At 46.8% G+C, this 12,530-nt stretch overlaps 3 protein-coding genes across 3 annotated transcripts; 2 read left to right on the top strand and 1 right to left on the bottom strand.

The window, feature by feature from the left end:
* Window positions 1-498: 498 nt before the first annotated feature.
* On the top strand, window positions 499-7,410 carry BGW36DRAFT_292296 (putative bifunctional pyrimidine biosynthesis protein; the record flags this gene model as incomplete). The annotated part of the gene is made up of 3 exons (XM_046210903.1): window positions 499-1,234; window positions 1,297-7,295; window positions 7,354-7,410. 3 exons carry the CDS (start codon window positions 499-501, stop codon window positions 7,408-7,410), a joined length of 6,792 nt encoding a protein of 2,263 aa, XP_046073825.1.
* A 1,089-nt stretch (window positions 7,411-8,499) lies between these two features.
* Window positions 8,500-10,404, top strand: BGW36DRAFT_123398 (major facilitator superfamily domain-containing protein). Its single transcript, XM_046209296.1, has 4 exons — window positions 8,500-9,124; window positions 9,185-9,244; window positions 9,296-9,550; window positions 9,609-10,404. Exons 1-4 carry the CDS (start codon window positions 8,783-8,785, stop codon window positions 10,200-10,202), a joined length of 1,251 nt encoding a protein of 416 aa, XP_046073824.1. The 5' UTR covers window positions 8,500-8,782; the 3' UTR covers window positions 10,203-10,404.
* On the bottom strand, window positions 10,378-11,675 carry BGW36DRAFT_424954 (uncharacterized protein; the record flags this gene model as incomplete). Its single annotated transcript, XM_046220044.1, has 2 exons — window positions 10,378-11,176; window positions 11,248-11,675. The coding sequence occupies 2 exons, from the start codon at window positions 11,673-11,675 to the stop codon at window positions 10,378-10,380; spliced, it is 1,227 nt and encodes a 408-aa protein (XP_046073823.1).
* Window positions 11,676-12,530: the final 855 nt, after the last annotated feature.

Raw genomic sequence — 12,530 nt, 5'->3', positions numbered from 1 at the left:
TTCTCCCCTCGTGCCCCCACATCATACCAAAAGCCAACTGATATCGCCAATTCCTACACAATATAATTCATCAATGACAGAGGTACCTCTTCGCTCATCGAGGCTTTCAGATGTCTTGTACTTGTAAGTCCGTGCAGCGAATATCCTTGCATCTGCAGGCGGTCAGGCAAGGCTGATAGTGGGGTACCTCAGTCGGTGTCACCATTGGCTGCCGGCGGCACAGCTTCCAGGTCCCACCAGTTCTGGCCAATAAGAGGTACACCTTGGCCTACACAAAAATTTATTCTGCCGATAGCGGGCTCGACCCGTTTTTCTTGCCTCTTGCCTTCCCGCAGAGAAAGTTTTCGCTCACTCTTCCTCCTCTCTCTACCCCTCCTCCGTGCAGCAGTGGCAGTCAAGACATCGAGAATACGTCTTGGAGCCTGCTAATGCTTCGGTAGAGAGCCGCTTTGATCCAGTCCCTCAGAGGACTCTTTCTGTTATATTGCAGACGAAACAATGTCGCCGCCCTTCGAGGACGCTTCTCGCGTGAGCGACAACGCTGCCCCCGCCAGCCCTTCCAGCGGAGATGCAGTCTCCTATAATTCCGCTCGAGACTTGAAGCCATTGCCAGTCATGCCGCCATCAGTCAATGGCACTCCAATCCCCCCCGCCTCGTTCCCAATCGTCGCCAACTCTGAGAAGCACATTGTCTTGGAGCTGGAGGATGGCACCCTGTACCAAGGCTACAGCTTTGGCGCTGAGAACAGCGTTGCCGGTGAGCTAGTCTTCCAGACTGGTATGGTAGGCTATCCCGAGTCCATCACCGATCCTTCATACCGGGGCCAAATCCTAGTCATTACCTTCCCCTTGGTCGGCAACTACGGAGTGCCATCACGGGAGACCATGGACGAAGTCCTCAAAGAGCTGCCGAAACATTTTGAGTCGAGTCAGATCCACATTGCAGCTCTTGTAGTCGCTACATACTCTGGCGAAGACTACTCTCACTTCTTGGCTGAATCTTCCCTCGGCCAATGGCTCAAGGAGCAGGGAGTTCCCGCTATTTACGGCGTTGACACCCGGTCTTTGACCAAACGGATCCGGGACAAGGGAAGTATGCTAGGCCGCTTACTGCTTGAAAAGTCCACAGTTCCAAATGGGGCCGGAGCCAATGGAATCTCGTCAGCCAAGTGGCCGTCTCAGTTTGAGCAGGTCGAATGGGATGATCCAAACAAAAAGAATCTTGTCGCGGAAGGTATGCATGTTCAATAACTTAGCAAAAATATATTTAAAATATACTAACCTACCCACTTGCAGTGTCTATCCAGAAGCCCCGTCTCTTCACACCTCCGGAATCAGTTTCTCTGAAGCACCCCTCTGGTCGCCCAGTGCGGGTGCTTTGCTTAGACGTCGGTATGAAATACAATCAACTTCGCTGCTTACTTTCACGCGGCGTTGAGGTTTTAGTTGTCCCCTGGGATTACGATTTCCACACACTCGCTGGAACAGAATATGATGGCCTTTTCATTTCCAACGGCCCTGGTGATCCAGCAACTATCTCGACCACGGTGCAGAACATCTCCAAAACTGTCCAAGAAGGCAAGATACCTATCTTCGGTATCTGTCTCGGACACCAACTCCTCGCTAGAGCCGTGGGTGCAAGCACGACTAAAATGAAATTTGGTAACCGCGGCCATAATATTCCTTGCACTAGCATGGTTACCGGAAAGTGTCATATTACTTCTCAGAATCACGGATACGCCGTTGATGCCGCCACACTTCCAGAGGGCTGGGAGGAACTGTTTGTAAATGCCAACGATGGAAGCAATGAGGGTATCCGGCATGTCAATCGCCCCTTTTTCAGCGTCCAGTTCCACCCCGAAAGCACTCCCGGTCCTCGTGACACCGAATTTCTATTCGATGTATTCATCAGTACCATCACAACCACGCTAGCTTCTCCTGAAGCCTTGAAACAACCCGTTTCCTTCCCTGGCGGTTCCCGTGCCGAAAACGAAAAGAAGGCACCCCGTGTCTCCGTCAAAAAGGTGCTCGTTTTAGGCAGTGGTGGTCTCAGTATCGGCCAAGCAGGAGAATTCGATTACTCGGGCAGTCAAGCTATTAAAGCTTTGAAACAAGAAGGCATTTACACAATCCTGATAAATCCCAATATTGCCACTATTCAGACCTCCAAAGGTCTTGCGGATAAAGTCTACTTTCTGCCCGTCAATGCCGACTTTGTACGCAAAGTCATCAAGCACGAGCGGCCGGATGCAATTTATGTCACTTTCGGCGGTCAGACAGCACTTCAAGTTGGTATTCAACTTAAAGATGAATTCGAGGCACTCGGCGTCAAGGTTTTGGGCACTCCGATTGATACCATTATTACAACGGAAGATCGCGAGCTGTTTGCTCGAAGCATGGAATCCATTGGTGAAAAATGTGCCAAGTCCGCTTCTGCTTCCAACATTGATGAGGCTATGAGAGTTGTTGACAGCATCGGATTTCCTGTTATTGTTCGGGCTGCCTATGCTCTTGGTGGTCTGGGAAGCGGCTTCGCCGAGGACCCGATTCAGCTGCGAGAACTTTGTACCAAGGCATTTGCCGCCAGCCCCCAGGTCTTGATCGAAAGAAGTATGAAGGGCTGGAAGGAAATTGAATACGAAGTCGTTCGTGATGCCAGAGACAACTGCATCACTGTTTGTAACATGGAAAACTTTGACCCTCTTGGTATTCACACTGGTGACTCCATTGTTGTCGCGCCTTCTCAAACCCTTTCAGACGAGGATTACAACATGCTACGTACGACCGCCGTTAACGTTATCCGCCATTTAGGCGTCGTTGGTGAATGTAATATTCAATATGCCCTTAATCCTTTCTCTAAGGAGTACTGTATCATCGAGGTGAACGCTCGACTATCTCGGTCTTCGGCGCTTGCGTCTAAAGCGACTGGCTATCCTCTCGCGTTTATTGCCGCTAAGCTCGGTCTAGGCATTCCTCTGAATGAGATCTCGAACTCCGTTACCAAGGTAACTTGCGCTTGCTTTGAGCCATCGCTTGACTATGTCGTTGTCAAGATTCCTCGTTGGGACTTGAAGAAATTTACTCGTGTCTCTAATCAACTTGGTTCCTCTATGAAGAGTGTGGGCGAGGTCATGAGCATTGGAAGAACCTTTGAAGAAGCTATTCAAAAAGCTATCAGATCTATCGATTATCACAACATGGGATTCAATCAGACAAGTGCATTGATGTCGATAGACACTGAGCTCCAGACCCCTTCAGACCAGCGTCTTTTTGCCATCGCAAATGCCATGCATAATGGATACTCTGTCGATGATATCTGGAAGTTGACTCAGATCGACAAATGGTTCTTGCGTAAACTCAAAGGCCTGAGCGATTTTGGCAAGATGCTTACTAGTCAATACAATGCCACTAATGTACCACTTGGCTTAATCCGCCAAGCAAAACAGCTCGGGTTTGCCGATCGTCAATTAGCGAAGTTCTTGAGCTCAAATGAACTCGCTATTAGGCGCATGCGTGTCGAGGCTGGTCTAATCCCGGTTGTTAAACAAATAGACACGGTTGCAGCAGAATTCCCAGCTTTCACCAACTATCTTTATTTGACATACAATGGATCTGAGCACGACATTTCGTTTGACGACCATGGTGTCATGGTACTGGGTTCAGGTGTCTACCGAATCGGTTCATCTGTTGAATTTGACTGGTGCTCTGTCAGGACTATTCGTACACTTCGTGAACAGGGACATAAGACTGTCATGGTCAACTACAACCCCGAGACTGTGAGCACGGATTATGACGAGGCAGATAGATTGTATTTTGAGAACATCAACCTGGAGACCGTCCTGGACATCTATCAGCTGGAATCTTCTAGCGGTGTGATAATGTCTATGGGTGGCCAGACACCAAACAACATTGCATTGCCTTTACATCGTCTCAATGTTAAGATTTTGGGAACTTCCCCGGAAATGATCGACAACGCCGAAAATCGCTACAAGTTCTCTCGCATGCTTGATCGCATCGGAGTCGATCAACCTGCTTGGAAAGAACTGACGAGCATAGAGGAGGCCACCGCTTTCTGTAACAAAGTTAACTATCCTGTTCTGGTTCGCCCGTCTTACGTTCTTTCAGGCGCGGCGATGAATACTGTCTATTCGAGAGATGACCTTGCAAACTACTTGAACCAAGCAGCCGAGGTCTCTAGAGAACACCCAGTCGTCATCACGAAGTACATTGAGAACGCAAAGGAGATTGAGATGGACGCTGTGGCTCTTAATGGTGTCATGGTTGGTCACTTCATTTCTGAGCACGTTGAGAATGCTGGTGTTCACTCGGGTGATGCTACACTCATTCTCCCCCCGCAAGATTTGGACCCCGAAACTGTTCGACGCATTGAAGATGCTACTCGAAAGATTGGAAATGCGCTCAACGTTACCGGACCTTTCAACATTCAATTCATTGCCAAGGACAACGATATAAAGGTTATTGAGTGTAATGTGCGGGCGTCTCGGTCTTTCCCATTTGTGTCAAAGGTAATGGGCGTTGATTTGATTGAAATTGCTACAAAGGCTATGATTGGTATACCCTTCCAAGAATACCCTCCCACAAGCATACCCAAAGACTATGTTGGCGTCAAAGTTCCCCAGTTCTCCTTCTCCCGTCTCTCCGGTGCAGATCCTGTATTGGGTGTTGAAATGGCATCGACAGGCGAAGTTGCCTGTTTTGGCCGTGATCGCGCTGAAGCTTACCTCAAGGCTCTAGTTTCAACAGGTTTCCGCCTTCCTAAGAAAAACATTCTTCTTTCTATTGGATCATTCAAGGAGAAATTGGAGATGCTCCCGTCTATTCAAAAGCTACATAAGATGGGTTACAACTTGTTTGCGACTGCGGGTACTGCAGATTACATTAAGGAACACGGCATTCCCGTCAAATATCTGGAGCTTCTTGCCGGAGAGGAAGAAGATCTCAAATCCGAATACTCTCTCACCCAGCATCTGGCTAATAACCTCATTGATTTGTATATCAACCTGCCGTCCAGCAACCGATATCGCCGTCCGGCAAACTATATGAGCAAAGGCTATAGGACTCGACGCATGGCAGTCGATTACCAAACTCCATTGGTAACTAACGTCAAGAATGCAAAGATATTGATTGAGGCTCTTGCACGGAAATTTGACTTGGAAGTTCTCACTATTGACCACCAGACCAGCCATCGCACTGTGGTTCTTCCTGGCTTGATCAATATTGCTTCTTTTGTGCCAGGAATTGTTACCCAAGGCTCCAAAGATTTTGAACTAGTTAGCAAGGCCTCTGTTGCTTCGGGTTTCACTATGATTCGTGTGATGCCCGTTGGTGTTGACGTTTCTGTGACTGATGCCGTTGCCCTGAGCGTTGCCCAGCACAACTCCAAGAGCGGAATATATTGCGACTTCAACTTGTCAGTCGCTGCTACGGCTTCCAATGCGGAGCAAATTGGACAGGTCATTGGAGAGGTTGGTGCTTTGTTCATCCCATTTAACCATCTTTCCGGAAATATCAACAAAGTTGCTGCGGTCACCAGCCATTTTGGGGCTTGGCCAGCTAATAAGCCTATGATTACGGACGCGAAAGCGACCGATCTTGCCTCCATACTCTTGTTGGCTAGTTTACACAACCGTAATGTCCACGTCCTGAATGTCTCGTCCAAGGAGGATATCAATTTGATCGCTTTGAGCAAAGAGAAGGGCCTCAAAGTCACCTGCGATGTTTCAATCTATAGCCTGTTTCTCAGCCAGCAAGATTACCCTGACTGCGTTGGTCTACCTACCCTAGATGACCAGAAAGCTCTATGGGAACACTTGAGCACGATTGACGTTTTCTCTATTGGTACTATTCCGTATCAGCTTGCTGGTGATATGGCTAGCCCCACGGTTGGTATTGCTGACGCCTTGCCCCTGCTGCTCACTGCTGTGTCTCAGAACAAAATGACAATCGATGACATCTCCGATCGATTGTATCACAACCCCAAGAAGATCTTTGAACTACATGATCAGCATGATACGTTCGTTGAAGTTGAAGTTGACCGTCCGTATATTTTCCAAAGCGGGGATGTCTGGTCACCGTTCAACGGCAAACCCATGAGGGGATCCGTTCACAGGATTGTTTTCCAAGGCAGGACGTCTTGTCTTGACAGCGAAATCCAGCCCGAAGCTGCGAGAGGAACTGACATGTCTGGTCACCGCATCGCGCCACCATCACCATCTGTCAAGGCTTTCTCTCCTAGGGTTCAACCCAAGGTTGACACTTCGATTAGCCGACGTTTCTCAACTAGCACCCCTGTAAGACAAAGCCGCCCGAGGGTTGGTGATACAATGCCTAGTGTGCCTGATCTTGGACCGCCGCTGTTTACATCCCCTTCTCAGCTGTCGCCATCACTGCTCGAACTCCTTTCGCGATCTACCTTCAAGCAGAAGAATGTTGTCTCTGTCGACCAATTTAACCGGGCTGATCTTCACCTTCTCTTCACGGTGGCTCAAGAAATGCGCCTTGGAGTTGAGCGACAGGGCGTTCTTGAAATTCTCAAAGGCCGCGTTCTATGTACTCTCTTCTACGAACCTTCAACTCGTACCTCGGCATCCTTTGATGCTGCTATGCAACGACTTGGAGGGCGTACGGTGGTCATCTCGACAGAGCATTCCTCGACGAAAAAGGGAGAGACTTTACAAGACACAATCCGCACCCTTGCATGCTACGGAGACGCGGTAGTCCTCCGCCATCCAGATGAAAACAGTGCTCACACTGCGGCTAAGTTCTCTCCCGTTCCAATAATTAACGGTGGCAACGGTAGCCGTGAACACCCAACTCAGGCATTCCTTGACCTTTTCACTATCCGAGAAGAACTCGGAACAGTCACGGGTCTGACGGTTACCTTCACCGGAGACTTGAGATATGGTCGTACCGTGCACTCCCTGATCAAACTTCTCCAGTTTTATGATGTTCGCGTCCAGCTAGTGGCTCCAAAGGCATTATCATTACCTGAAGAGGTCCGCAAATTGGTCGTTTCTTCAGGTCAATTGATTCACGAGGCGCAAGAACTGACACCGGAGATTGTCGCTCGCTCCGATGTTTTGTACTGTACACGAGTGCAGAAGGAGCGCTTTGCAGACCTGGAGGAATACGAGAGACTCAAGAACAGTTTTGTTATTGACAACTCGGTTTTGAAGCATGCTAAAAGCCATATGGTTGTCATGCACCCGTTGCCCAGAAATGCCGAGATTGGGGAAGAGGTCGACTTTGACCAGAGGGCAGCGTATTTCCGCCAGGTGAGTTTACAACTGAAAGCCTTGTTTCGTAATGACCAGGTGCTAACTACGGCTACAGATGCGCTATGGTCTCTACTGCCGGATGGCGTTGCTAGCACTTATTCTAGCACCGTGAGATTTTTTCTTATATCAATACCTGAAAGTCGTTATTACATCGTGATAGCCTTAAACGTGTAGTTTTATTGGCTTGGCTGATTTGTTTTGGATGTACTAAAAGTCTTACAATCATTTACGCAGAGTAGAAAAGTAGTTTAAATTTCATGATTAGATATCTAGATGAACTGTACGTTATGTTATGAGTTGGTGGTATTTGTTGTGTATGTTGTGTTGTGTATGTGTTTGGACGTTGCGTGTTGCGTGCATTTCTGGGCGTTTTGTGTCGTTTCTTGCATAGCGTGAGTGACTTGATATTGAGTACATATGGACTGTTATGTAGCTTTGACACATTGTATTAATCTATTACATATGTAATCTATCAATCCATTTGTTTGTTATTACATGTACTATATCGTCTGGACGGCTCACTCGTCATTTCTTACGACCACATAGATATACATCTTCTTGGCGGCTCCATAGATGGCCATCGATGCTAAGCGTTCAGTGTTGACAGTATTCACAATAATATTATATGCAAACTGACGCTGATACCCACTGAGAGCGCTTTTTAGAGCTGATTGCTCATCATGCCGCGGTATTGCGTGATCCAGACACACCACGTGCACTGTTGAGCTGCGATTCAACAGGACATCACATTCATAATAACTATTGCTATGTAACACTGTTAAGTGAAGGGAATGGTCATCACGACGCAGGCCAAGCTTTGCCGCAGCAACCACGAGCATGCGCGTCGAGAGTCTGCTAAGACATGACGGCGTCTCGACAACACCTGCAGGCAGCGAGCGGGGCAGCAGCATGGCCATCGGGATTTTGACGGTAAACAGGTTTCATTGGCGCTTCACGGGCCTAAAAATCCCGTCATATGTAGTGCCGATTTGCTGACCCAGCCATTGTGACTTATGGATGGCATCGCGACGATATGATGGCAGTAGTGTTGCGATCGTCGATGGACATTCGCGGGAGTATTAATCTCCCGCCTATCACTCGCGTCTAGAAGCGTCGCGGCATTCTCTTTTGACTTTTCTGTTCCCTTGAGCTGCGTCGCTAGATATAGTGAGATAATGTCGACACTTCTTGGAAAAGAAATACAGCCACAGATGGCCCCGTCTGCTACTGATCTTAAGGAAGAACAGCCTGCAGTCCCCCCCAATGCTCACGATGGCGAAAAGCAGTTCGGTATTAAAGAGAGGGCGCTCTTAAGAAAGCTCGACCTTCGGATTTTACCTCCGTTAACGTTACTGTATCTCCTATCCTTTTTAGACCGAAGCAATGGTAATCATTTACCTGCCTGCGCGTGAATAACCGCACGCGATACTGATGCTTAAACAGTGGGCAACGCAAAGTTGGACGGTCTGACGACCGATATCAAAATGACTGGAGACCAGTATCTCACAGGGCTGACTCTGTATTTCATTGGCTATGTTCTGTTTGAAATACCCTGCAATATCATTCTCAAGCGGACGACCCCCCGTTTATGGCTGCCGACAATCACGCTTTTCTGGGGCATTGTCGCAACCCTGCTAGGAGTAGTTCAAAACTACGCTGGCTATTTGACGTCACGGTTTTTTCTCGGGGTTACTGAAAGCGGTCTCTTTCCAGGAGTGGTGTTCTACTTATCAATGTGGTATAAACGGAATGAACAGCACTATCGCATCTCGCTGTTTTTCAGTGCTGCCTCGTTAGCTGGAGCGTTTGGTGGTATATTAGCTTGGGTTAGTAGACATGTATATTTGGCAAAGGCTGGTACGCGTAACTAATCACCTGCTATCTAGGGAATTGGCCACATGAAAGGAGTAGGAGGCTACAATGGCTGGAGATGGATCTTTATCCTTGTACGTCATTTTTATTTCCTGCTGTTTCTCGAGGCTCTAACTTGATTATAGGAAGGTCTACTGACTGTAGTGGTCTCTGTATTGGCATATTTTTTTGTTCACAATTACCCATCAACAGCCGAGTTTTTGACTGAAGAAGAGCGTGAATACATCCAATTTAGACTGAAGTACGATAACGATGCTACTCGCGATGAGAGCTTTACATGGGCTGCAGTCTTGACTGCATTTAAGGATCCGAAGGTCTGGTTATATGGACTCGGCTTCCATACTGTCTCTTTACCACTATACACATTGTCGCTGTTTCTGGTAAGTTAAAAATGGTATCGCCCGCTTGCATCTGCAATCAGGCACTAACAAAAACTAGCCCTCGATTATTTCCGGCCTAGGTTACTCCAACGCCAGTGCTCAACTGCTGACTGTTCCGCCTTACGCCGTCGCCTTTATTCTTGTGGTGGTGGTTGCAGTATACTCGGAAAAGACTCATCTCCGCGCACCATTTATCATGGGCTCCTCGGCGCTCGGAATCATTGGTTATATTATTCTCCTCAGCACTCATAGCTCTGGCAGTTCTTATGTCGGTACCATCTTTGCAGCTGCTGGAATTTACCCTTCTACGGCCATAGTCCTCTCGTGGCCTGCCAACAACGTCTCCGGCCAAACTAAGCGGGCCGTTGCCAATGCCATGCAGATCTCTATTGGTAATCTTGGCGCTGTAATGGGCACACAACTGTACCGGTCTGAATGGAGTCCTCGATATTTCGTCGGTCATAGTCTTGCTCTGGCGTATTTAGCAGCAAACATTGCGGTGACCGGTACGCTATGGCTTGTTTTGAGCAGAGAAAATGAAAAAAAAGCGGAAATTCGAAGGACCCAGAATATTGCATCTTTAGAAGAGGTTGGGGCAGCAGATGGTGAGTTTTTAGGGGATGATGACCCAAGATGGGTGTTCCAAACCTAGATATCTGTGTAAGGGTATGACATCTGTGAATATAAGTAGAGCTATGTCGTGTGACAACACCTAAAAAGCTTCCATGAACCGCTAGGTGACAGTAAAGCCGTATATATGAAAATAATCTTATTTTTATCTATATGCAGCCTACTAATTCGTAATATTCCCACTTAGAACTCATTTTTCAATTATCGACCAACGGATTTTTTACTTGAAGTTTTGCTGGTAGAATATTTTTCAGCTCTATCCTTAATTTTTCGATCCCATCTTCAAGCCCATTCAATTTATCCGTATACATTTCCATCTTCTTTTCTTCGAGCCTAAGTTGCTCCTCCTTTCTACCCAACAACCTCCCCAGTTGCTGAATAACTCTAATTTGCAAATCAATATGCACTTTACGTTCTTCATACGAACCAAGCCGTTTTTCCAACACCGTATTAGTCCGACGTGTCACACAGAGTTCGGCCTGGAGATCCTGTATAGTATTCCGCAACCTGCATAGATCGGATGACAGTAGGGCATTTAAAGATGAGAGATTTGTGTTCATGTTCGTCAAATGCCTGGCCCTAGTTGTCATAGCTTGTTTTTGTTGTTTGCCTTCATCCGATTCGATATGGCATTGGTAAAGTATTTCGGGGTCTGTTTGAACACCAGCATTCTTTTCTGCGCCTTTTGTTTCCTTACTTGGCCCTTTTCCTGGGGACGAAAATCTGGAAGGGTTGATACCGGGCATTCCAAAAGCAGGCAACGAGCATAAATAATCGATTTTTCCTTCTAGCATTTCAAGTTTTTCAGCGAGTCCAATTACGGAATGACCATTCTTTTCAAAGCGAAGATTCTCAATTTGCTTTTCTCCGTCAGCGAGGCTCTGTCTCTCTCGTTCTGCTACAGTCTCTTTAGACTGTTGCATCTTCTGGCGATGCTGTAGAGCGAATTTTCTAGTCATCAAACCAGAACGAGAGTCTGACCGACGAAGTAACCATCTTGAGATACGTTAAAATCACTGGATATTATAAAACAAAGCGAACTATCATATTTCAAAAAGGTGGCACACCTGAAAGGATTGTGGCTTCTTATGGATTTCAGAAATGAAGACGTGGTCGAGGCTGACGAGTACTGAGACCATTGTTCCGAGTCATTCTGGTGATAATGAGGTTGGTGTGCATTTTGATAACTAAGATCACGGCCTTTAATATTCCTCACGCTTGTCAAACTTGCGTTATTTCCGTTTTTGTGCGCACTTCTGCTTTCGCCCTGGAGGAGACTGCTAGAGATTGATCTAACACTGGCATTTGTGTTATTGAGTAAGTCATAGTTTGCAGGTGTACAACCTTTCTCCGACGAGGAATATACAGATGAAGACGGCGAAGAGAAAGGTAGGGGTGTCTTGATCGAGCACGAACTCTTGTTTGAAATTGGGTCGGCATTTATATTGAAGTTACTCTCTTCGATAACGTGCTGCTGTGGCGGAATGTCTGTCATTGGGTTCGAGTATATTGAGACGTTATGGGTAGTAAGAGTAGACAAATAGTGCAGATTCCTGTTGGAAAAATACAGGAGGTTCGCTTTTATTCCCTATCCTTTTGATTACGGCTTGGCTTGCACTGTGAGTTATTATGAAAAAGGGTTGGGGGCATCATAATAGATTAAGTGTGAATTTTGAGGGGTTATGTTGAAGTTTGAAGTGATTCTTTTGTGACTTCAATTTTTCAGTATGAAGGGGCCATATGGGGAATTCCATGTTGAGGTATGACTGATGTAATGGTTGTTTGTATGTTGTACCGTGGAGACGCCTTGACCAAGATCCATGGCATACGATACGAGATTTGAGAACTCTATTAAGGCTTATCACGAGTTTTACAGATTGATATTGGATTTGCTTCAGTAGGATGAGAAGAGTTCAAATAAAGCAACACAACGTGGATTGGTTAAAGGAACCCTCCCTATACTATATAAATACTACTAATCATTGAACATAGATTTGTTGAATAAGTCCTCTATCCACGTTGTGTCGCATTCTGTTTCGTCAAATCTACCGGTCCCAACATTAAAAGAAGTAAAGAAATGTGGCAGAATTAAGAGCCACTGCTCTCGTCTTCTGGGATAACATCTTCTGCGACAATGAGAGCAGAATGAATCAATTATAGTCAATCAAAGACGCTATACTAGCCGATACAGCCAATGAGCGCAAAGACCAACTCCGGGCTACGGGCCATTGGCTGAATTGCACCACATTCTAATATGTTTACAGTATAGTCTACCCATCTATCCCCCACAGCACCGGTGGTTTAACTATGGTGCCGACTCGCATTTGTCAGCAGCTGACACGGTCAGTGA

Source organism: Talaromyces proteolyticus (genome assembly GCF_021365285.1).
Source record: "Talaromyces proteolyticus strain PMI_201 chromosome Unknown BGW36scaffold_4, whole genome shotgun sequence".
NCBI classification, from domain to species: domain Eukaryota; kingdom Fungi; phylum Ascomycota; class Eurotiomycetes; order Eurotiales; family Trichocomaceae; genus Talaromyces; species Talaromyces proteolyticus.
This window is presented reverse-complemented; position numbering and strand designations above follow the sequence as displayed.